This window comes from Mastigoproctus giganteus, chromosome 6 (assembly GCF_048544385.1).
Source record: "Mastigoproctus giganteus isolate SK-2022 chromosome 6, ASM4854438v1, whole genome shotgun sequence".
Classification (NCBI taxonomy): Eukaryota; Metazoa; Arthropoda; class Arachnida; order Uropygi; family Thelyphonidae; genus Mastigoproctus; species Mastigoproctus giganteus.
Window position 1 is genome coordinate 153,267,667 of NC_143580.1, and position 26,758 is coordinate 153,294,424.

Sequence of the window (26,758 nt, forward strand, 5' to 3'; positions counted from 1 at the left end):
CCCGTGATAACCACCTTATTTACTGGGAGACCTTGTCTTCCTGTCAGGTTACCGCGGTGGAAGTTTGATCAAGCCGACTGGAGTGCCTTTCAACACCTGGCAAAATTTGACAACTCTGCAGTCAATCAGGAGCCTATCAATGATGCAGTTACGTACATAACAGAAAATATTGTCCATGCAGCTGAAACTACGATTCCAAAAACATCCACACGGTTTCCTCCCTTTCTAAAACCATGGTGGAATCCAGAATGCACAGCAGCTAAAAAGGCTCAAAATAAAGCTTGGGGGATATTTCGACGATATCCTACCATGGTCAACCTATTAGCCTCTAAACGTGCACGAGCCAAAGCACGCTACATCCGCCATCAGAGCCAAAAGGAATCGTGGATCCGTTTCACATCATCCATTACCCAGACAACCAGCACTAAGGTGGTCTGGGAAAAAAATCCGGAAAATGAAGGGAAAATACACAGCACACCCCTCATCGGTCCTTGAATATAATGGATGTACTATTGCAGACTCTACTGCAATAGCCAATGCTCTTGGGGAAACATTTTCTAACATTTCTGCAACATCATCTTACTCCCCAGAGTTTCTGGTCTTAAAGCGCAACACTGAAAAACAGGCCCTTAAATTCACATCGAAGGGTTCCCACCCACGCAATGGGCCATTTAATATCAATGAGCTGAAAAGAGCACTCACCCGTACAAAGGCTACCGCTGTTGGACCAGACAAACAACATCCATTATGAAATGATCAAACATCTTTCACCAGAATCCTTGTACCGTATGCTCTTCCTGTACAACAGAATCTTCCTTGAAGAGCATTTTCCGGATACCTGGTGCAAGGCAACTATTCTTGCTTTTGCAAAGCCAGGAAAGGATCCTAAATGTCCAAAAAACTATCGTCCCATTGCTCTGACCCAGCTGTCTGTGCAAAATATTGGAGAGAATGGTCAATGCTCGTCTCTTATGGTATTTAGAATCGAACGACCTTCTCTCCCGCTTTCAGTGCGGCTTCCGAAGAAACAGGTCCACACTGGACCACTTAATTAGACTGGAAACATCTATCCGAGATGCTTTCCTAAAAAGAGAACACTTGGTGTCCATCTTCTTTGACATGGAAAAAGCGTATGACACAACTTTGAGATTTGGTATTTTAAAAGACCTTTACAATCTCGGTCTAAGAGGCCACCTTCCCATTTTTATTAAAAAATTTTTATCCTACCGTTATTTCCAAGTTGATGTAGGATCTTCCCTTTTGCGGCTCTTTTGCCAAGAGGAGGGGGTACCACAAGGATCTGTCTTAAGTGTCACGCTTTTTGCCATTAAAATAAATTCTATTTCTGAACAACTTCCTCCAACTATAAACAGTGCACTCTACGTCGATGACTTCAGCATATTCTCTCAATCATGCAATATGAGGGTTATTGAGAGACAACTGCAACAAGCTATTGACCGTCTTAACTCCTGGGCCACGGCCAATGGTTTCAGGTTCTCACCCGAGAAGACTACCGTTTGCATACATTTTTGTCGCAAATGTAACCTCCACCCTGAGCCTGAATTACGACTTGGACAAAGCACCATTCCAGTTGTATCAGAGGCGAAATTCCTGGGACTCATTTTTGACAAAAAGCTGACATTTGTCCAACACATTCGTCAGCTACTCACAAAGTGCACGAGAGGGCTTAACATTCTCCGCTCTCTCTCTCTCTCTTCTACCTCTTGGGGTGCAGACCGATGCACTCTCCTTCGTCTATACCGTGCACTTGTACGCTCAAAGTTAGATTATGGGTCTCAGGTATATGCATCTGCCAGAAATAGCGCTGTTCGTTGGCTTGACCCCATCCATCATCAAGCCATTCGTATTGCTACTGGTGCATTCAGAACATCACCTGTCCAAAGTCTGTATGTCGAAGCAAATGAACCATCCTTGTCGCTTCGACGAATGCAGTTGTCTCTACAATATGCCTTCAAGCTGAAGTCCCTGCCAGACCATCCCACGTGGACATCCGTTTTCGAGCCACAATGGGAAAATCTCTATAACACACGATGGACTGCCAGTCGCCCTTTCGGCATTCGTGTTCAAGAGCTACTCAACGAGCTTAACATCTCGGTAGACAAGGTTGCTCTATCACCAAAGGAGCCCCTTCCACCCTGGCATGCACAAACACCAGCATGTGACTTCTCGCTCAAGATTGCGACGAAGTCTAATACTCTGTCTTCTTTCTACCTTCAGCTCTATTCACAACATCGTGCAGAACATTCTGACTTCTTGCCAGTTTACACAGACGGCTCGAAGTCAGAATCGTATGTGGGATCTGCTGCTGTCTTTCCAAATAATATCATATCAGAGCAGATACCCCTTGACTGCAGCATTTACACTGCAGAGCTACATGCTATAGAGCTATAGATCTTATGTGATTTAGAGCTAACTCTAGATCACATAAGAAAACATCGTTACCAACAGTGTATTATATATGCCGATTCAGTGAGTGCACTACAGGCTTTATCAGCGATGTCATACACTAATCATCCAACCCTGTCCCGAATTCAGCAGATAATATACAGCCTCTATGAAAGTGGATTCGATATCCGCTTCTGCTGGATCCCCAGTCACATCGGGATTAGAGGAAATGATTTGGCTGACACTGCAGCCAAATCAGCAGCCCTGATGGATAATCTTGACCTGTTAGTCCCCTATACAGACTACAGGCAAGTGATCCGTAGTAACCTACAATCTCAGTGGCAAGATTCGTAACATCGACTGATTACTACAAACAAACTATGTGAAATTAAGCCTATGATCCATCCTTGGCGGTCCAGCTTACGCAGGGATTGCAAAGAGGAAGTTGTTCTTGCTCGGCTCCGCATAGGACACTGTCATATTACACACTCCTTTTTGCTGAGGGCTGATGACCCTCCTATGTGCGAGCAGTGCGACACCATTTTATCCGTTAAACATATTTTATGTGACTGTACCAATTTTAGAAATGCTCGTTTTACCGCTTTTAACCATCTGACTGAGCCGTATGCACTCAGTCAGATTTTAAATGACAACGACAATGTGTCAGCAGTTTTTAAATTTTTAAAATCGATCAATATGTATACACTCATATGAAATATACAATTTGCTTTTATCATTGTACTGATTTTATGTATTGATATGTCTGTATATATATATATATATATATATATATATATATATATGCAACTTTACACAAAGTAACCTTTTTAAAAGTAACCAGTCTAATCTTTTTTGAATTTTAATCTTTCCATGGCACACTATAACCTTGCTGTTTTTGCACCACAAAAATCAAAATCAAATCAAATCAACCCAAGTTTCACTTCCATAAGTCATGGCGGGGAGTATACATTGGTTCATTATTTTACGTTTCAGACAAACTGGGATATTGCTCTTCAGTATGTGACTATATTTCCTGAATGCTATCCATCCAAAATTTATTCTTCTCTTGACTTCCAGCCATTTATAATTACAGCTAATAACTTGTTCCAGATAAGTATATGACTCCACCTTTTCAATTACTGCTCCTTCAATCATTATTTCCCTTTCTGTGGCATAACTGTTCATCATTACTTTTGTTTTAGCCATATTCAACTTTAGTCCAAAATCCTTACTAACTGTGCATAACTGATTAAGATTTTTCTCTAATTCTTTGGGATTGTGGCTTATGACCACAATGTCAGCTGCAAATCGTAAATGGTTTAGGTACTCTCCATTCACATTGACTCCTTTCTAACTCCATTATAACAGTCCTGCTTATAGCATTTTATGATTTTTTTAAAGGCCCCAAGGAAGAATAAACCTGGATGTAATCCTTTTTGATTTATAGTTTTGGGAAGGGGATAATAAAGACCTAATTCTAGGAACTGTTTATGGTGTAGTTTGTTTACGGTGTAGTTTGTTTACTTCATAGAAATCAATTTCAGTGCATGTAAGAATGGCTGCTCTTTACAATGCACTGTCGTCTAGCCATTGTTGCATTTTCATTCTTTTTTTTTTCTGTAGCCATCAATATGATAATGACATTAATCATATTGATTAATTTAGCCATCAATATGATTAATGACAGCATTATTCCTGTTGTATGATTACTGTTTTTATCGTTTATAATAACCAAGATATGTTTAGTATAATTTGTTAAAATCTTTTCAAAACTTTTCATTCTTTTTAATAGTATGCAAAAAAAAAAAAAAAAGGTAAAAGGTCGAAGGGGCCAAAAAACAAGACATTAAATATTCTGGTTTTCATCTTATGTATAAACACGGAATCAGAAAAAAAAAAAAAAAAATTCATTGTTATTTACTAAAATTTGAAAAATAACCTCTCTAAAAAAAGGGTGCCATGCTTTTTTTTTTTTTTTAAATATGAAACTAATTAATATTTTTTGCTAAGATGCCAAAGAAGTGTAATGCAAAATTTCACGTTACAATATATATGATGTGTAGCTATTAAATAACAAAGACTACTGGAATAAAATAAATATAATGATATATTTTGTACCTTACAAGGTAATTGCTTTAAAAAAATAATTGCCTTAGGCTTTTACATACTGTTCCATAGATTTCTTCCAACCACAGAAACATTACTGGAAGTCACCTTCTGTAAGCCCCTTTAACACCTCATTCTTTTTTTCTGAATGTCTTCAATGGACTGGTAATGGGTTCCCTTAAGTGCACTTTTGGGTTTAGAGAAGAAAAAAAATCACAAGGGGGTACATCTGGTGAGGTTGCATGTTCACATATAGGGATTTGTGTTTTGACCAGAAACTGGCAAACAGAAAGAGTGCCTCGTGTGCTGGAGCATCCGACCATCATTCCACAATTCAGTTCTCTTCCTTCGAATTTTTTTCATGCATCCCTGGCTGAACTTCAATGTAGTATGTTTGATTGACAGTCTGATTTGGTGAAACTTATTCAGCCATAATAATTTTATTAATATCAAAGAAAAGAAGCAGCATGGTTTACATTTTTGATTTTAATATGATTGTTTTGTCTTCCATGGCATTGACTGTCTTAGTTTTTGGGTAATGCTGGCATAGCCAACTTTCATCGCAAGTAATTACAGTACTTAGAGAAAGTCTGGATCTTCAATTTTTTTTCAAAACATCTTCAGTACCCTGGAGTTTTCTTATTCTTTGATCTTCGTTCAAAATTTTTGCCACCATCATGGCTCATGCCTAAAATTTTCAGTTAAATTTGTCCGTATTGAGTTCTGATGCAACCATTCCAATTCTTAAACAATGATCACTTCTGATTGGTGGCTTTACCTGGTCAATATTTTCATCAGTTTTTATGAATACCGGATGGCCTGGATGTTCATTGTCTTCCACATTCTCTCTTCCTTCTAAAAATCTTTATCATATTTAAACATGCAAGCTCTTGACATATCTTCCCCATAAACTTGACATAACAACTCATAACTTTCAGTTGGTATTTTATTGTTGGTGGCAAAAGTGTCGTGAGTGGTCTACTATTTCAAACGTGACTTTGAAATAGTAGACCACTCATGACACTTTCGCCACTGCCTATGGCTAGAGTCATTCAACATAGTAAACAATCCAAAGGCAATAAATCGCTAAAAAGCCATATGTCTACACCCCATCCTAGAGACAACCGTTTTAATGCTAGATGATCAGTGGAGTAGAAAGCAGCGCACATCCGTGCAACAACAATGACGCATGATTAACGTGCCTCACTCAGCTCATTGCACTTATCCTTTGTATTTTGTATTTAAATGTCAGTTGATGAAGAGACATGCGTCTCGAAAGCTGCTGTTAGTATATATTTGTATTCTTACATTAAACTGGATTTATAACTTATACGTGTATGTTAATAAAAAAATAACTTAAAGATTATTAAAACTAATTAATAAAGATTTATTTTCAAAGGAAAATGTATGGGGTGGCAACTCCTCTAATTTGCATTGTGGATTTGTTGTAAGCATAGAAATATGAGCCAAAACACATCCTCCCAATTCAGTAAATTAGTACAGGCTGACTTTCTTTCTGTAAAATTATTATTCACTTATTAGCATTAGTAGAGGCATATGATGCAAGAAAGCAAGCTTATTCAGCATCAGCCAAAAAAAAAGAAAAAAAAAAAAAAAAAACAACCACTACTCTCATTTCACCCCTCAATTCGTTCGAAATACCTGTCCAGCTGAGCCTTAAATTTGTTTAGGCTATCAACTTCAACAACAAGCGATGGAAGTCTATTCCACAAACCAACTGCCCGCTGGCTAAAGGCAAATTTCCGCACATCTATCCGACATCCGTCCTTCCTCAATTTGAATTTATGCCCTCGCAGGTGATTATTCTGAGCAAGAGGAAGAATTCCATCGGCATTGAGCATGCTCAAGACATTCAAAGCCTTGTACACCTCTATCAGATCACCTCGGCGATGCCTAGTCTCCAGGCTCTGTAATTTGCAAAACTTAAGCCTTTCTTCGTAAGAGCAACCCTTTGTTCCATTCACTAATCTTGTTGCCCTTCTCTGTACTCGTTCCAGCAGCTCTACATCCTTCTTGAAATGAGGCCTCCAGACCTGTATACAGTACTCAAGGTGTGGCCTGACCAATGCCTTATACAAGGGAATAATCACATCCCTGTCCCTGCTAGAAAAATTCCTGTATATCATTGACAAGACACCATGAGCTACTCTTGCAGCTCGTCTGCACTGCTCAGAGAACTTCATATCTGCCTGCACAATTACCCCCAGGTCCTTTTCATTCTCTACCACTGTCAGCGTAGTACCACAGAGTTGATACGTTGATCTGGGGTTACTGTTTCCCATATGTAGTACTTTACATTTGTCAATGTTAAACTTCATTTGCCACCTCTCAGCCCATCTGCTCAACCTTTCCAGATCCTGTTGCAGCAGCATAGTATCAGTAGTGTCCTTAACAACCCTGCCAACCTTTGTATCGTCTGCAAACTTGGACATTAAGCCTGATACACCATCATCAATATCATTTATAAATACAGAAAACAACAATGGACCCAACACTGAACCCTGAGGAACTCCACTAATAACATTAGTCCACGTTGAGCAGTGTCCATTGATTACCACTCTCTGTCTTCTGCCACTCAACCATCCCTTTATCCATAGCAGCAATTTGCCTCGAATGCCACACTTCTCCAATTTGTGCAGCAGTCTTCCATGCGCAACAGTATCAAAAGCCTTTCTAAGATCCAAATATATAATATCAAAGTTATTCCCTGCATCCAGTTCTTTTGTGACTACATCATAGTATCCAATCAAATTGGTCAGACAAGACCTGCCCTTAACAAACCCATGCTGTGTCTGAGCTATAACTGAATTCTTGTCCAGATGATCCTGCAGTGCTTCTTTAACCAGTGCCTCCATTAATTTTCCTGGAACCGAAGTTAAACTAACAGGTCTATAATTACTTGTGTCAGCCTTTGATCCTCCTTTGTGAATTGGGGTTACATTTGCACATCTCAAGTCCATGGGTACCTCCCCTGAGTCCAAAGAAGCTCTCATAATTATGGCTAGGGGTTTGCTTACTTCCTTTGCTGCCTCCTTTAATATAACTGGATAGATCCCATCCACCCCGGGTGCCTTTTTTATGTTTATCTTCAACAATTTCTCCTCCACTTTCCTCTCAGTTATTAGAAAATCATCTAGCTCACTGCCAATGTTTACTTCACCTACGACATTCCCCTTCCTGAATAACTCCTCATGTGTGAATGTAGATGCAAAATACTCGTTTAGATTGTTAGCCACCTGAGCTGGATCCTCAACTGTTGAACCATCAACATCCAGTGGACCAATCTGATTCATCCCTTTCCTTCTTGAGTTTAAATAGGTAAAGAACTCTTTTCTGTTTTTCTTTGCATCCTTTGTCAAGGATTTCTCATAATCTGCCTTTGCCTGCCTAATCTCCTTTGTGACTTGGTTACAGACCAACTTATATCTATCATAGGCTTCCACGTCACCCATTAATTTGTATGTATCCCATGCATTTTTCTTCTCTGCCATATGTCTCATTAGTTCATCTGACAACCATTTAGGCCTGAACCTTGAACAATATTTCTTGGTTGGTATGTAAAGCCTGGTAGCTTCCAAGATTAGTTCCTTGAATGCTTCCCATTTTGAATTTGCTGTTGGTAACATCATCAGTTGGTCCCACTGTATAGAATTTAAATACTGTCTCAGACCAGCATAGTCGCCTTTACGAAAGCAAAAACCCTTCCCTTTACCTCTGATGGTAGTTACCTCCTTGAGTAAATCCCACTTCAGCACACTGTGATCACTGCCACCCAGTGGTTCATTTATCTGCAGATTCCTAATGCATGAAGAATCACTACTGATAATCAGATCAAGAGTATTACTCCCTCTAGTTGCCTCCCGAACATGCTGGTGTAGAAAACAATCATCCAATAAATCCACAAAAGCCTTGCTAGTGTGTGAGTGACCAACCCACAAATTCCAGTCAATATCTGGGAAATTAAAATCCCCCATTATAAGACTCTCTGATTTACTGGCCCACTCTATTTCCCTGTACAGTATCTTATTATACTCATCAGAGTCATTAGGCCTATAGCACACTCCTACTCTCAATTTTGATTTACCTATGCTTATGTCACACCAAACTGACTCAACACTGCACTGTCCAGCGATGTCAACTGGCTTCACTTCCTTGGATTTTATGTGTTTTTTAACTAATAGCATAACCCCTCCTCCCTTCCTATCCTGTCTATCCTTTCTGTAGACGTTGTACTCCCCAAATTCCAGTTCTGCATTCCTTATATCTGTGTGACACCACGTCTCTGATATCCCAACAATATCTGCCTTTGATGTTTTGAGTAATACCTCAAATTCATCAAATTTATTTACTAAACTCCTAGCATTAGTGTACACGTAAGTATACATGCACCTGTTTCTATTCTTAGCTACCCTAACACAACCCATGTGTTTACTTGTACCGCAATGACTTCCAGCAGTCTCTGAAATATCCTGCATCTTGTTTTTCAGGCTTCTGCTCATTCCAATAGAAGCAGTGCAAGAATCTCTTTCAACTCTGCCCGTGGCTACTGTTAATCCATTAGTCTTTGTCTCCCCCCAAGCTAGCAGTTTTCCGACCCACCTAACACTGCCTCGATAGCATCAGCAAATATTCTTGCACCCTTTCTATTTAAGTGTATCCCATCCCTGTAGAAGCAATCTCTCCTGTTAACAAGTACAGTCCAGGCTGAAAAAAATTCTACCCCTTCAGCCTTGCACAATCTTTCCAGGGCCGAATTGATCGACAAGGCTCTCATCATATACTCCCTCCTATCGTGTCTGGGCAGAATTGCAGACACTTTCAAATTCAACCCTACTTCACGGCTTTTTTTCAACAGTGACCTGTACTTGTTAAGTAATTCCGCTGGTCTCCTACTCTTAATATCATTAGTGCCAACGTGTACAACTATATCACCTTTTGTGCCCTTAAAAGATGATATCTGCTCTACAACGTCATCAACCTTTGCCCCTGGCAGACATACCCTGGTCCTGTTCCACCTATCTTTTTTACAAAGCATGTTCCCCGTTTCCCTGACAATTGAGTCACCAACAACTACTAGTTCCTGTTGGACCAGCGCATTCTGCCTTGGGGGCTGCCTCTGTGTTGCAAGATGACCAAGTCCAAGCTCTGGTGTTGATGTGGGCAGCTGAGAGCTTGATGGGCCCCTCAATTTATTTCCTTCGAGGGCATCCACCCTGTCCTTCAAGGTCTCATATAGGCCCATAACAACGCCGAGTTGTCGCCTTATGATTATTTACCTTATTATTTACCTCTGTGGAATAATAATGATAACAGAGAATAATCATAAGTAAATTAATGTGTGAAATCATACTCTTTGGTAAATAATTCAGTGGCTGTATTTTAACGTAGCAATTCTGTGGCTGTATTTAAATATAAAGTGCATATGTTGTCAATGGAATTTAATATTAAGTCCAGAGTCTGGATTTAAAAAAAAAAAAACAAAAAAAACACACCTTTTTCTGAAAATATCCTGTAAATGGTTTCCTCCTGTTTACTGTTCCCCAATCTTCTTCAGCTTTTTGCAAGTCAGAAGTTGGCAGGTATGAAAGTGATAATCATTTCATGATATATGTTCGCATATATTATAAGTACAGTAGTAAGTGACAATTTCCTCTGTGTTACGTCTAGTGAGTTTTTTGTTTATCATAACTAAGTAATGAAATTTACCTCCATTTTGATCTCTGCTACAATATAAGCAAAGTTTAAATAATTGAAAAAATTGAATAAACTTTTTATAATGTGCGTCTTTAACAGTCAAAAATAAAAAAAAAATTAGATATCACGTCTTTGTCATATTTGTTTACAATTTGACAGTTTCACTTTTAAAGCAAGGAGCTTTATTTTAATATAGATATTTTCCTTTTCCTACTTAAAATTATTATTCATTAAAATGAATAATAACTTTTGATCCCAGCATTTTGATCTTTTATCTGTATGTATTCCACTACTGATCAAAATAAAAATTTTGTTACCACGAATTTCATTATGAATTCCTCAAGTTCTTCAGGTGAAACTACATTTCAGGGACCAGCATGGCTTTCTTAGTTGCCTGGTTGATTGGGAATTAATAACTCAGTTCAGACTGAGATTCTGGATAGCCCTACTGCAGGTGGTAGTTCAACAGCTAAGAGTTACATTCTGAAATTAGCATCTATGGCTTTAAACTTATTTTATATACAAAATCAATTTAATATGTACTTCACTATTAAAATGAATAATATGTATTATTTTTCTGTATGTATTCTGCTACTGATAAAAATAAAAATTTCGTTACCACGGATTTCATTATGAAATTTCCAAGTTCTTCAGGTGAAACTACATTTCAGGGACCAGCATGACTTTCTTAGTTGCCTGGTTGATTGGGAAATTTCCAGCCCTGGTCTCTAGTGACAGTTTCCTCTGTGTTACACCCAGGAAATTGTCAGTGGATTTATCTTTTGAGTATGCTCTTTATGGCTGAAAGATTAATCTGCCATTTATTTAAAAGATGAGACTGAGCTGTAAGCATTTAAACTGTTGCACTTACTGGCCAATTTAAATCCTGTCAGACAAAGAAACACAAAAGTGGATGAGGATGCTCTCAGCCTTTTTATCCTTTTGTTATTGATTTGTCATCGGGACTACCACCAGCTATCTGATGGGCCATCAGTGTCATAGTGACGGAGATGTCTTATTCTGATCTCTTAATTACGAGGGGGATTCAAAAAAGATTTGTATTCATTCAGAAGTAGTCGTGATAGAAGGCTGAAACAAACACCATGTATTACACTTTTTCAACATAGTCACCAGATAAAATGACACATTTCTGCCACTTACCTCTTAATATACTTCTGCAGGCCAGTTTTGTAGAAGCCTTCAGACTATCCTTTAACCTCACACCCAGGAAATTGTCAGTGGATTTATCTTTTGAGTATGCTTTTTATGGCTGAAAGATTAATCTGCCATTTATCCTCACACCCAGGAAATTGTCAGTGTATTTATCTTTTGAGTATGCTCTTTATGACTGAAAGATTAATCTGCCATTTATTTAAAAGATGAGACTGAGCTGTAAGCATTTAAACTGTTGCACTTACTGGGCAGTTTAAATCCTGTCAGACAAAGAAACACAAAAGTAGATGAGGATGCTCTCAGCCTTTTTATCCTTTTGTTATTGATTTGTCATCGGGACTACCACCAGCTATCTGATGGGCCATCAGTGTCAAAGTCACGGGGATGTCTTATTCTGATCTCTTAATTACGAGGGGGATTCAAAAAAGATTTGTATTCATTCAGAAGTAGTTGTGATAGAAGGCTGAAACAAACACCGTGTATTACACTTTTTCAACATAGTCACCAGATAAAATGACACATTTCTGCCACTTACCTCTTAATACACTTCTGCAGGCCAGTTTTGTAGAAGCCCTCAGACTTACACTATGACTCGGCAGCAGAAATCACCTCATCAGTAGCAGCAATATGTTTTCCATGAAGAAAGGACTTTATTCTTCAGGGCAGGAAAGAGGAAGAAATTCGACGGTGCGAGGTCAGGGGAGGAAGCAGGATGTGGGAATATTTCAAACTTACATTCGTGGGCCCACCTCACTGCACACGTGAGGATTATACAGGGACTTTATCGTGGAGCAGGTGCACACATTTTGATAGCTTTCCCCATCTTTTTTCTTTTATAGCTTTATGAGGAGGTTGGAATAATACTTTGCTGTCACAGTACTTTTGAATGTAAACTGTTAGTATTATACCATGCTGATCTCAAAAAGCCAACGGCTTTTATCACCCTTGGCCTTTTTTTGGGGGGGGGGAGCGATTCTCATGCCTCCATTGTTTTGACATTTGTTTGGTTTCTGGATTATAGTGATGGAGCCGACCGGGCTAGCCAAGTGGGTAAAGTACCTGCCCGGCAGCCCAAAGGTCGCGGGTTCGATTCCCGCCTCGGGCTTGGATCAAAGTACTGCAAAAACCTTGGGAGGTGCAATATGGCCACAGACGCCGATGCGCCAACAACTACCAAATCAAAAAAAAAAAAAAAAAATAGTGATGGATTCAATTTTCGTTCATGGTAACTAGCTGTGGAAAAAAACCTTCTTTCTTTTCCTGTCACAACAACAACAACATTTCATGTGCACATTGTGCCCTTTCCTTCTAAGAGAGAAGTCTGGGAACCCATCTAGCAGATACTTTACTCATATGCAACTATTGATGGATGATGTTCTCCACAGATCTACACTAATTGGATCACTGTTGCTGGTTCTCTGATGCTAATGAGGTGATCTTCCAGGATTAATGCCACAATTTTTGTAACACTCTTCTATTACAGCAGTTGCTGTGCATCCTGGGATTTATTCATCATGCATTGAGGTTCTTCCACATTTGAAGGGTTTATACCAATGTTCGACAACAATGTAACAACGTATTTGAATTGTTTATACCATAAACAGTGATAATTTTTTTTGTCGATTGTTTTGGATGTTTCCCCTTGCAGAAAGAGGAATGAAATCACTAATCTGTATTTCACTTTATCTGTTGTGACATTTCTCTTTATTCATCACTGCAAAGAAAAAAAATGAATTGTCAGATCAAAACCAAAATTTGTGTGGTTACTATAGAGACTTCAAGGTATCAAAGAAAGAAAATTTCTTTCTATTGCAACTACGTCTGGGCGACTACAGATCTTTTTTGAACCACTCCCCCATGTAAATGACATATTTATTCTGTCTTTGGCATGCTGTTTTTTAGAAGCAGTTCAGAAGTACTTTCTAACAAATAGTTTAAGTACTTTCAGCAGCAAACATTCTGAAACTACTTTCTAACAATTAGTCTTAAATATATTCTGCAGTGAGCATTGGTGCCTCCATAGCCAGGTGGGAAGGAACAGCAGTACGTAGCGCACGCTTGATTAGACCGGGGTTCGAGCCTGTCACCACCAAATATGGAGGATGCGGAAAGGTCAGGGAATGACCACCGCATATCTCGGAGCAATGTGGCCTTAGTTGCTAATGCTCCTAAAAACCAAATAACTAACTAGCAGTGAGCATTATGACTACTGCATTTTTCCAAGCAGTTTAAACCTTGCTCTGACAAAAAAATAAAAATAAATTAAATGAAAAAATAAAAATATGGAGATTTTTCAATGTATGTTATTTTAAAAAGTTCAAATAGCAGGTACATATTATTTCAATTAAATGGCACCAGGGTCTACCTTGCTTATTTTTAAATTTAGGGCTTTTATTATCTAGGCCTTTTTTTCCCATGTTTGGTCTGATATTTTTGAACTTGGTGTTAATATTTAACTAAGTATTACAATTTAGATTTTACAGTTTCTGAAATTAAAATTTTGCTTAATCAACTGCTTTTTTTTTCTGTCTTCTGTTTAGTTTGAAACTGTCATTGGTGTGCTTCGGAAATGAATATAAACCAGTTTTATTTGAATGTGGAAAAACAAACAATGGTTTTATGTAATGCTTGTTCTTCAAGACACACATTTGACAGTTTGCATCTCTGCACGCCATGACTGTTTTGCTGCCGACCGGGCTATCTGGGTGGGTAAAGTACCTGCCTAGCAACCCAAAGGTTGCGGGTTCGAATCCCGCCTCGGGCTGTACTGCAAAAACCTTGGGAGGTGTATTATGGCCACAGAAGCCGGTGCGCCAACAACTACCAAAAAAAAAAAAAAAAACTGTTTTGCTGTTAACAATTTTTCCTTCTTCAGATAAAATGGTTTATCTTATTTCAGAGGTAAAATGATGATGTTTTTAGATTAAACCAAGAACAGAGCTCAAGTTTCCCATTGAAAAATAGCTGTTCATTAGGAAGAATTTTAATTTATAAATTTTAACATTTAGTTTAATACTTAGTTTAATTTCGACACCAAATTCAAAAATTTCAGCCCAAGTATGACAAATTAATAAATAAATGGTCCAGTTGACAAATAGCCTAAACTTAAATGTGGGAGATAGATCCCGATCCCTTTTTTATCGAAACATCCTGTATACTTCATAATTTTGAAATTCCAGCTAAATTGTACTTATATAACATTTGGAAAAAGATTAACCCTCTCAAGAGTAAGTTTTCCTGATTTGAGCTCGGGGCTGGTGCACTTGTATGAAATTTACATTTTTCAACAAAAAAAAAAAAAAAAAAAAAAAGAGAGTATATAAAGGTTTTAAAATATAATTTTGTCCTTACTTTGACTGGATAATATTATTAGTGAAAATAAGGAAGCAACTTTTTAAAGAATCAAAAAAAAAAAAAAAAAAAAAGCTTATGCAAACCTCATCTGTATATCCCCTCTAATAATTTAATTTATCTAATCTTACTTTAAATTTATTTGAACTACCCACTTCAGCAGCAGCACTAGGTGGAAGTTTGCTCCAATAATCAATCGCACTTTGGATGAAAGCAAATTTCAAATTTAAATGTAGGTCTTTGTGTGTGTCATCTGAGCAGGAGTTTCAAGATGAAATTCTGCATTACTTCTTTAACCACTGGCTCCATATTTTCCCCTAGAACAACAAGCTTACAGGTCTGTAATTACTCACTTTAACCTTTGATTCCCCTTTGTTTATAGTGGAGACATATGCGCATCTCCAACCTGTACAGGACCCTTCCCCACCCAAAATGCAAGAATGCTCATAATTATGGCCAAAGGTTTGCTTACCTTTTCTGCTGTTTATTTTAACATAATTAGATAGATTCTGTCAGCCGTGCCTTATTTGCTTTTTTTTTCTTCCACTTGCTTCTCAATTATCACAAAAGCATTTAATTCTACTTACAATTTATATATTTCTGGTATTCCCATCCTTAAAAACTTCTTCACAAATGCAAAAATTTAATTCAATTTGTTAGTAACCCAAACAGGATCATTAATAGTTATGCCATTTGTATCTAGTGTGCCATTGGTTCATCCCATTCCTTCTAGTGTTAAAATAATCAAAGATTTTTTGTAGTTTTCTGTGCTTTCTTCTCTGCCATCAGTTTCATCTGATATCTATTTAGGCATAATAAATATCTCTAAGTACCTTAATATCTCTTGAATGATATAAAAAGTATAGTAGCTTCTATGATTACTTCCATTTTGAATTTGCAGTTGGTAACATCAAGAATTGGTCTCACTGAAAAGTTAAAAACTGTCCAAGGACCATTATAGTCACCATTATAAAAGCAAAATTCCTTCCTATTACCTTAATAGCAGTTATATCTTAAAGTAAATATCACATTAATATATTAGGATCACTGCCACCTATTTGTTCCTTTTCTGGAAATTCTTAGTGCATGAAGAGTCACTACTAGTCATTAGATTAAGCCCAACATTAAATCGTCTTGTCAAAATAAAATGAGAATTTAAAAAGAAAGTTTAAAAAAAATTGTAAAAAATCACAGTTATGTTGTTTATGCAGTATTATTCTCTTCATATACTTATGTATCATTTGATTTTAGTTCAACTACTCATTCTAAATTCTAGATAATTTATTCAGTTTCAGATTTTCTGTGCTTCGGTTCAGACAGCTAGTGCTAACAAATGTGGGCAATTTTTTCCTCCAACTTTAGAATTTTTTCCCTACTGCCGTTTATCATAAAAGTGTGTCTACACTTGGAAACATTGATAAGAGAAGGCAGCACATATTGCAAGATTCAATTCAGTTTGTACAATGAGGTGTGGCAATAAAATTCCGTACTGGTGCTGTTGCAGTTATGTTCAATGAGTTTGAAAATAAACAGAAGTAGTACATTAGTTTAAATGTCCTCCAACAGATGGTGTTGCAAAGATTGTCCAGTAGGCTGACAGGTTGCAAGTAACAACCAGGTACATAGTGGTAACATTCCATGTCTATTTTTCAGTGCAACGATGAACGAATATCCTGAATATTAAATTTTGTTTTAAACAGAAAAAATACAGAAATGTATGAAATGTTAAAAATGGTTTATGGTGATGAAATGTTAAGTTGTGTCATTGTGTTTGAATTGTATAAGCAATTCAAAAGTGTGTTCGCAATGACCCCTAAGAAGTGTGCATCTGTCAACCTCTCGAAATGAGGACAGTGCTGCAAAAGTTTGGGAAATTGTGAAAAGAAAATGTCATTTGATTCTCAGAATGATGGTTGATGAGTTTGTTATGAATACGGAGAAAATTCATCAAATTTTGCTTGAAGATTTAGGGAAAAGGAAGGTATGTGCAAAATTTATGCTGTTCCTCACAGATGAGCAGAAATGTTGAAGAATGTCATTGTGCCAAGACTTCATCCAGACTTTTCAAAACAATCCTAATTTTCACTGAAAACGAGTATTAGGTGTTTCAATATGACCCAGAGACAACGAATCAGAGCAAGCTGTGGGCTTCAAAATCATCACTGAGGCCCAAAAAGTTCAGTTTACGGAAGTCCAAGTTGAAGACAACATTGATCATCAAAGGGCGTGATTCACAGGGAATTTATACTTGAAGGGAGATGGGGTGGAGTCAATGTTCTATATACAGTTACTTCAAAGACTGTTGTAGCACATTTCCTGGGTGAGGCTGCAATTTCAAGAGAGAGACAACTGGCTCTTGTTGTACAACAACATCTCCACCCATTCCATACTTGTGAAGACATTTCTCATGGAACATGGCATTGTGCAGATCAACCATCCACCTTACTCTCTCTCAGTATAGCACTAGCAGACTTCTTCTTCCTCTTTTTGAAAGTAAAAACTGCCCTCAGAGGAAAGAGATTTCAGGATGTTGAGGACATGAAGAAAAGCTTATTGTCAAAATGATTGCCATATCTTTGCATGCCTTTTGGTTGTTTTCAGACACATTTAGAACAGTGCAATAAATGGATTCAATCACTTATTACACTATTCTAAATTCAAGAATTCACTTGGTGATTATTTAGAATAAAAAAGCCCCCAGAAATATACATATATATTCCACAGTACTCTTGCATTTGTGGTCAGTTATGTCATCTTACTATTGTGGAACATTATTTTTCTGGTTAGCAGTGCAGAAATGAAATGTTCTGTTTATTTTGTGATTATAATAATAAAAAAAATAAATAAACCTAAATCTCTTATAATAATTACTACTGATAACTTAACATTCACATGAATGTATTTATTTTTACATTATTGTCTTTTTAAAGACATAAAGAAAGTTAGTCTTTTTTCTGAATCACTGATATAGCCTCACTGAAACAAAGCATGTGAATAGCTTTTTCCCTTAATTTATTTTTTATTATTCACATTCTGTCTTTAGAGATGTTTATAATGTATTGCAAATACTTTGTTTCTCAGGGATTTTATTTTACCTGTAAGGTTGGGTTTAAATAGTAAGATTTATTGGATCCCAAGTGAATTCTATTACACTTAATAAATAATGAGTAAATGATTATTATTGCTTTATATCAAACTAGTCTAGCAATCTTGCTCTAGCAGTGATAATGTTTCTCAATTTTGGAGTTCTTTATCAAGTTTTGAAAAATGTATCCTACTGTCTTGTGAAGCTAGTAGTTACCTCTATGTCCTGGGATAGACTAACAGTTTTATATTATTTTTTGGTAACTTGACTTGAGTGAAAGATTCTGTATAAAATTATAAAAGTCTATGTTATAAATTATCCCAGCAACTGCTTAAATGTATTGAGTATTTAAAATATGTATTGTGAATGTGAAATTGTTTTATGCCATTTTTATTGAGATGGCCAAAAACTCCACTTATTTTTTCTTGTATAGCCAACTTTTTTCATTTTAGCTTTTTACTTGTGTTTATGCTCTTCCTATTCTGAATTTATATTAATGATAACAATGAGCTTGATTAATATAAATATTTAATTTTTTTAAATTTAATTTATCATTTGTTAAAATGTGTAATGAACAGAATTATCTGCTTAGAAACTTGATATTTTAGATCATATTTAAGCCAGTTTAAAATTGTAATAGATATTTATTATTCTTAAAACAGCTGCAATTACTAATCCTTTTGAAGCATCCTGCTTCTGTGGATTTTCATACACAAATAGCAACTTTATTAACAGATTTGGGAGCAACACAACAAGAGGTAAGTTTGCTGTGTCTTAATATACAGATATGGAATTATTATTATTTTCAGTTTACATAGATGTTTGCATATTGGAAAGCTATTTTAAATATTTGAAAACTAATATATCAGCATATTTAATGAGGTATGCGTGCTGTTTGAGGATAATACAAAAGTCATGTGGTGTATGGATATGCCAACTAGATCTTTTGGAAACAAAAGTGGGATACTTGTTTATAATGCAGCTGTGTTTTTTAATTAGGTGTCTCCCACTTTTGTAAATATAAAATTGGGACATCTGTTAAAAAGTGGGAAAAAGTGGAAAGTTGTCTTTTTCCATTTCCACCTTAATTGCATCATTATACACTGGTGTGCAAAACTTAAGGACTAACACTATTTCTAAAGGTTACAACCACAAAATCTTTACTTATGGTACTGTTTACTGATGAGAGTAGATTCAGAACCAACTTTTCAGCTTCCTCATTCAACTGCTGTTTTCTGGAACAAACTTCCTTCGCTCATATTTCCTGAAAATTACAGTCTACATAAGTTCAAGTCTAATGTCAACAAATATCTTCTTTCATCTTCTCAGCCTCCAACCCAAGCACTAAGTACTATAGGTTCTAATACCTCCTATGTTTGGGGTTTTCATTAAAAAAAAAAAAAAAAAAAAAAAAAAAGTCACAGCAGTGATTCTGGATGTCAGCTGATCTGGCGAGAGGTTGGCACACGGTATCACCCCGCTAACATCACTGAAAGGAATCGATATGGCAGTCGAGGTGTTCTCGTCTGGGGAGGCATTATCTTGGATGGACGTACACAACTTCAGTTACTGGAAGGCGGTACTGTAACCGGTGCACACTACTGTACTGAGGTAATCCTTTCTCCTCTGCATCTGTTCCGAGGTGGAATTGGCCCCGAGTTTGTGTGTATGGATGATAATGCCACACCCCCATCGCACTGCAGCTGTTGATATTCTTTTGGAAAGCGAGAACATTGTTCGTATGGATTGGCCTGCTCGTTCCCACTGATCTAAATCCCACAGAACACATATGGGATGATCTGGGAAGACGCCTAGCGGCGCACGCACGCACATGCACACACACACACACACACACACACACACACACACACACACACACACACACACACACACACACACACACACACACACACACACACACACACCAGACAATGTTCACCAGCTGAGATGGTGCCGACAGAGGAATGGATGATGTTACTGCAAGGAATTATCAACGACATTGTTTAAGTATGGACAGGCGGTGCAAAGCCTGCATCGACATTCGGGGTGGCCATATCTCCTACTGAGGACCACCTCTTCCCTTTGTTCCATCTTTGGCAGTGATGCATCTGTATCTTGGCAGCCAGTGCTATGTTGCCATTTTTGAATAAAGTCCCTCTGTACTGTGTTTCCTTCAGGCGTAGCCAGGTGGGAAGGAGCAGCAGTGCGTAGCACACGCTTCTTGATTAGATCGGGGTTCGAGCCCGTCACCACCAAATACGGAGGATGTGGAAAGGTCAGGGAATGATCACCGCATATCCCAGAGCAATATGGCCTTAGTTGCTAATGCTCCTAAAAACCAAATAACTAACTGTTTCCTTCATCATTTCTGTACCTCACGAGGTTCCTTTGTTATGCTTTTCCCATATCCAGGCCATTCCTATGAGAAGCTACAGGTGAAAACCTGACTGATCCTTAAATTTTGCACACCAGTGTAGCAGTCAATTTTATTTACTATAGTAAAAATGCATTCTATAGCAATATTTCTTATAAGCATAATATGTACTTAACTATCTGCTCCTTCCCACCTGGCTACGGAGGCTCCTGAAGGAAACACAGTACAGAGGGACTTTATTCAAATCAGTTGAAGTGATTTTGTTATTATATTTTGAAATCCACATTATGTAAATACACTAAAAATGTCTGATTATTTAAAATATAAGAATAAAAAGTAGAGATCGTGGATCATTGTGAACTACACTGTACAACATTGTGACCGGTTAATCAAACCATAGTTAAATAACTTACTCGTTTAGATAGAAAACAGTTTTACCACTTGAGAAACAATAGTCATGAAAGGGAATAATATAACTTATGGTATGAAGTGCCAAATAAAATGAATTCTTCTGCGTTTTTGTTATAGTTGGGGTTGTTAAATGTGAAAGAAAGATAGAATTTAAAAAGTGGGTCTTGCGAAATTCGAGTGGATGGCAATGAGCTAAGCTAATATGTTTGCTAATATGCAAAGTGTGAATTTTATACTCCAGTAAAACAATTATTAAATATGATGACATGAATATCTCATTAAACTAAACAATAACACTGAGAAACTAAGTTCTCAGTGTTATTGTTTTTTTTTTTTTTTTTTTTTGTGCAAGGTCAACTTAGGCTGATTGTGTCTAGTTCTCAGTGGATGTTGGAAACATTCAAAGAAACTCTAGCTTGTGGGAATAGTTTTTGTCACTGTAGTGGATAACACGTGCTCATACAATGACTGGTGTGCAATCCACACCAACTTCTAGATGTGTTTTGCTCCTGCTGTGCATCCATAAGATCGATGTATCAATGAGTTTTTGTGATTTAGTCCATTCTTTTGTAAGTGCTATTTCCTGTTGATTGAATATCACTGGACTGTCTGGATGAGTTGCAGTGTCTTTTTACGGTGTCCCAGATGTGCTGATAGGATTCAGTTCAGGCTGATTAATCCATGCGGACAATATTCTCATCTTCCAACTTATTGTTGACCAGCTTTGTCTTATGAGGTTGAGCAAAGGTCTTCACCTTCAGCCCCAGCAGAGAAAAGGATTGTGGGTCTCAGGATCTTGTCTCTACCTGCATGCAGTCAGATTCCTGTCCCTGATGATGATGTGAAGGTTTGTATGATTACCAGCAAACCAATTCCATAGAACTGACTCTTTTTGTATATTTCACACAATTCTTGTGGATTTCTCTTTCATGTCATAATAGGACCTGGAAAGAATCTGACTGCAGGCTCTACCTGGACCTCATCTGCAAAGAAAATGCAGTGTCATTCCTCATTATTACAATCTTCTAATTATGATGTTTGAGTGTCTTAGTTCTATGATGTTGGACACTCATTGGGGAACATGCTCCCTAGGCTTTCTTGCATAAAGCCAATGTCTATTCTAACAATTTTGAATGGTTTGGGTCAACACCTGCTGAAAAACCTGCTGATTTTCACTGCTGAAAATCATCCAAATAGTTTAGTAGTGTTCAACTATTGATTGCATTTAGCAAGGAGAGAGTGATCTTGCCTTGTCATGTTGATACCCTGCAGCCCTAACCTGCACGTGAGCAAATGTTGTGGGATCCTTGGAACCTATTCCACAACTTGCTGATGACACTTTGTGACATACCATGCCTTATGATAACTTGGCATTGTGACTGTCCCACCTCTGATCTCCCTGTGACTCTTGGAGCAGTGGACTTCAGCAAATTTGTCTGAGATGATATTTTTCAGATGCTGCACTATAATTGACAGGTATATTGTCTTTTTCAGCTGTAGTTCATAAATGCAATGTGTGTATGACATGGTCGAATATTTAATAAAACCATCACATGCCCGAATTAGTTCTCATTCTGTGGATTGTTATCCTTTTTACTTCTGGTGATGTGTTTTAATTCTATTCCTCCTTATGCAAAAAAGTACCACAACAAGCAGTGAAAATAACTAAATTGGACAACCTTTTTCTTCATCTGTCCGTTTTAACTCTCTTAAGAAAGAAAAGGTATTTGTTTTATAGAAATTGTCCCTCTTTTACCAATGCTGGTTTCTCTTGTTTTTGCAGAGATATTAGAATCTTAGTGCCCTTTAGAAACTTATTTTTTCAATAAGTGTGTGGTATAAAAATTACTTACAGAAACTACTCTTAGAAAATAAAAGATGTATTCTTTGAACAAAACATGTACAGTATAAAAATTTCAAAACAAGACAATATTTATTAATCAGGAGTTGGCATCTAAGTTGTCACAAGATTAGATTAATTAAATGGAACTTGTGCAACTTTATTCAGCATTTCTTTTTGAATCACATTTAAACAATTTTTCCAACAGCTTTAATGAAAAATTTTTAAAAGAGTTCTATTTTTTCCTTCAGTACCACTTTCAAAGGCTTCTGCTTTAGATTGTGGTTTCTTAATCATAAGAACATAAAAATATGTCTTGTCTGCTTTCATTTTCCTTTGTAACACCAAACTTTTGCATCTCACTTTTAGCGAAAATCCAGAAAAAACATAATTTATTAAAAGGTATTCTAAGTTTTTGTAGATGTTGGAAAGAACAAACTTTTTTGTTTGAAAAGTCTAATGGATGCCTTTTCTTTATCAATTCCAATTCAATCACGCTTTAATGTTTCAATTATACAAGGAAGGGGGTTCAAAAAAGAATTTTGTTCACTCAGAAGTAGTTGTGATAGAAAGAATTTTTTTTTGTTTGATATTTTGAAATATCTATAGCAACCAATGAACTGGGGAACAATAATGTCCCTATGCATTCCTCGCATGCTGTAGTGAGATGTGTCCTGAATGTGGTTTGAAATATTGCTGCATTCTGCTTATTCTCTTGATCTTGCATCCTTGGATTTATTCCTGTTTCCTGCTCTGAAGTCCTTTCTTCATTGAAGCTTTGCTGCTGATGAAGTGATTTCTGCCACTAAGTTGTGGTTTGAAGGATAATCAGAGGACTTCTACAAAACTGGCCTGCAGAAGTGTATTAAGAAGTGGCAGAAATGTATAATTTTGTCTGGTGACTGTCGAAAAAGTGTAATACATGGTTTGTTTCAGTCTTCTATCACTACTACTGGGTGAATACAAATCTTTTTTTGAACGTCCCTCGTACTTGGACTAAATTTTTAAGCTATGTTTACTTCAGGGAACAATTATACTAGAACAGTTCTCTCAAATTAAAAGCAGATTATATTTTTATTTCAGATTGCTATGATCTCTTTCCTATATTATTTTTCTTCACTCTTCTAACTTAGCTGCCTTATCGGTCGCAAGCATCTCCTTCTGTTACACACATGATCACGTGTGTGATGTTTCATGCCAGCAGTGGTGAAAATTAGCATGTAAAATATCAGTTGAATTACATTTTAACTACTTTGTCTGGATTATTAATATAAACATTACATACAGAGTATTATTTAAGTAAACAGTAAATATATGATAAAATGACATGTAGGAATCCAAAATGCCATAATTAGCATTAGCATTAGTAGAGGCATACGATGCAAGAAAGCAAGCTTATTCAGCATCAGCCCAAAAAAAAAAAAAAACCCTCTCCCATTTCACCCCTCCGTTCGTTCGAAATACCTGTCCAGTTGAGCTTTAAATTTGTTTAGGCTATCAACTTCAACAACAAGTGATGGAAGTCGGTTCCACCAACCAACCACCCGCTGGCCAAAGGCAAATTTCCGCACATCTATCCTACATCCGTCCTTCCTCAATTTGAATTTATGCCCTCTGAGGTGATTATTCTGAGAAAGATGAAGAATCCCATTGGCATTGAGCATGCTCAAACCATTCAAGGCCTTATACACCTCTATCAGATCACCTCGCCGGTGCCTAGTCTCCAGACTCTGTAATTTGCAAAACTTAAGCCTTTCTTCGTAAGAGCAACCCTTTGTTCCATTTACTAATCTTGTTGCCCTTCTCTGTACCCGTTCCAGCAGCTCTACATCCTTCTTGAAATGAGGCCTCCAGACCTGTATACAGTACTCAAGATGTGGCCTAACCATTGCCTTATACAAGGGAATAATCACCTCCTTATCCCTGCTAGAAAAATTCCTGTATATCATTGACAAGACACCATGAGCTACTCTTGCAGCTCGTCTGCACTGCTCAGAGAACTTCATATCTCCCTGCACAATTACCCCCAGGTCCTTTTCATTCTCCACCACTGTCAGTGTGGTACCGCAGAGTTGATACGTTGCTCTGGGGTTACTGTTTCCCATATGCAGTACTTTACATTTGTCAATGTTAAACTTCATTTGCCACCTCTCAGCCCATCTGTTCAACCTTTCCAGATCCTGTTGCAGCAGCATAGCGTCAGTAGTGTCCTTGACGACCCTGCCAACCTTTGTATCATCTGCAAACTTGGACATTAAACTTGATATCCCATCATCAATATCATTCATAAACACCGAAAACAACAACGGACCCAACACTGAACCTTGAGGAACTCCACTAATAACATTAGTCCACGTTGAGCAGTGTCCATTGATTACCACTCTCTGTCTTCTGCCACTCAACCATCCCCTTATCCATAGCAGCAATTTGCCTCCAATGCCACACTGCTCCAATTTGTGCAGCAGTCTTCCATGTGCAACAGTATCAAAAGCCTTTCTAAGATCCAAATATATAATATCAAAGTTATTCCCTGCATCCAGTTCTTTTGTGACTACATCATAGTATCCAATCAAATTGGTCAGGCAAGACCTGCCCTTAACAAAACCATGCTGCGTCTGAGCAATAACTGAATTCTTGTCTAGATGATCCTGCAGTGCTTCTTTAACCAGTGCCTCCATTAATTTACCTGGAACAGAAGTTAAACTAACAGGTCTATAATTACTTGTGTCAGCCTTTGATCCTCCTTTGTGAATTGGGGTTACATTTGCACATCTCCAGTCTATGGGTACCTCCCCTGAGTCCAAAGAAGCTCTCATAATTATGGCTAGGGGTTTGCATACTTCCTTTGCTGCCTCCTTTAATATAACTGGATAGATCCCATCCACCCCAGGTGCCTTTTTTATGTTTATCCTCAACAATCTCTCCTCCACTTTCCTCTCAGTTATTACAAAATCATCCAGCTCACTGCCAATGTTTACTTTACCTACATCATTCTCCTTCCTGAATAACTCCTCATGCGTGAATGTAGATGCAAAATACTCGTTTAGATTGTTAGCCACCTGAGCAGGATCCTCAACTGTTGAACCATCAATAATAACATTGCTTTAAGAAATATGCTTCAATGCATACACAATAGTTCTAGGCACAGTCTATAAAGAGTTCATCAATGCATTTAACTCAACATATGAGGATGAAAACGTTTGACAACAACAAATGAATTAACAACTTTCCATAGAAAGCTTGATACAGTCAGACCACTCAGATCTGTTTTTGACAGCACTCATTTTTCAGCTACATTTAGTAAAATGGGTGAACCTTACCCAAGGATTGGCAGATGTAGTTCTTGGTTGCTATTGTTGCTAACTTTATGATATGGGTATCTTACTTGATGTACCATCAAACAAACTCATTGACAATAAGGTAATTGATTACTCAGTATTCTGATTTCATGATTTGTAAGTGTAGCAGTGACTTAGGTAATGATTCACAAAATGCATGTGTTAGTTAGTGAATGTTTTCAGAATATTTAGTTTGGTTGTAAATAACATCAACACAGCAGCTGTCATCAGTTTGTATCTTTCCATGTGATGCCTAAAAGAAAATTAAGGGGCCTGAAGGTCAGTAGCAACTTAAAATGCAAACGCAAGCCACTGTTTATTGTTGAAAAGTTTGCATTGTCAAAGACATTTTACATTGAGTCAGTATTGTTAAATTCTTTGCTTTTTTTTATTTTATTTTTCTTTGTGTTATAAATGAAAAAGCAAAGGAGCATTTCTGATGTTGGCCTTGGGAGCTGAAAATCATAGTTATGTATGGACAAGTGACGGGGGGGGGGGAGAGTTATCTGGCACAGTACAATAATCTGCTTTATAGAAATACAAAATTTTTTATGACTATAATCTTACCACCTGAAATTTAGAATATTCCAAAGACCAGGTATTGAGGATGCTGGATTTGCATCTGCATATCAGGCTGTTATTGTGTGCTGTCATTGCAACTACAGTGAATATTAAGACTAGGTTGTGTATAATTTTTTTTTTTTTTTTTTTTTTTTTTCACACTATAGATACTCTACTATGTTTAACTGATGTTGTTAATATCAGTGGTTCTGGAATATCAAAATTAAATAATGTTATTGTGTTGTTGGAGACCACACACAAACTTTTGATATATGAAAGCTGTCAATATATAAGGAGAGGATCCTAAATTATATCTACTTTAATATTAGTATTGGCAAATGAAGCAAGAAAGCAAGCTTATTTAGCAATGACAACAAATATAAAAATCCTACAACATC

The 26,758-nt window shown here is 37.2% G+C and overlaps 1 protein-coding gene across 1 annotated transcript in view; it reads left to right on the forward strand.

Moving 5' to 3' along the window:
- The window catches only part of Sym (symplekin scaffold protein), a 662,620-nt gene that overhangs the window by 166,291 nt on the left and 469,571 nt on the right, over positions 1-26,758 (forward strand). The window contains exon 10 of the mRNA XM_090376545.1: positions 18,499-18,594. Within this exon, the coding sequence (XP_090232671.1) occupies positions 18,499-18,594 (96 nt within the window). The remainder of the gene's footprint in view (positions 1-18,498; positions 18,595-26,758) is intronic.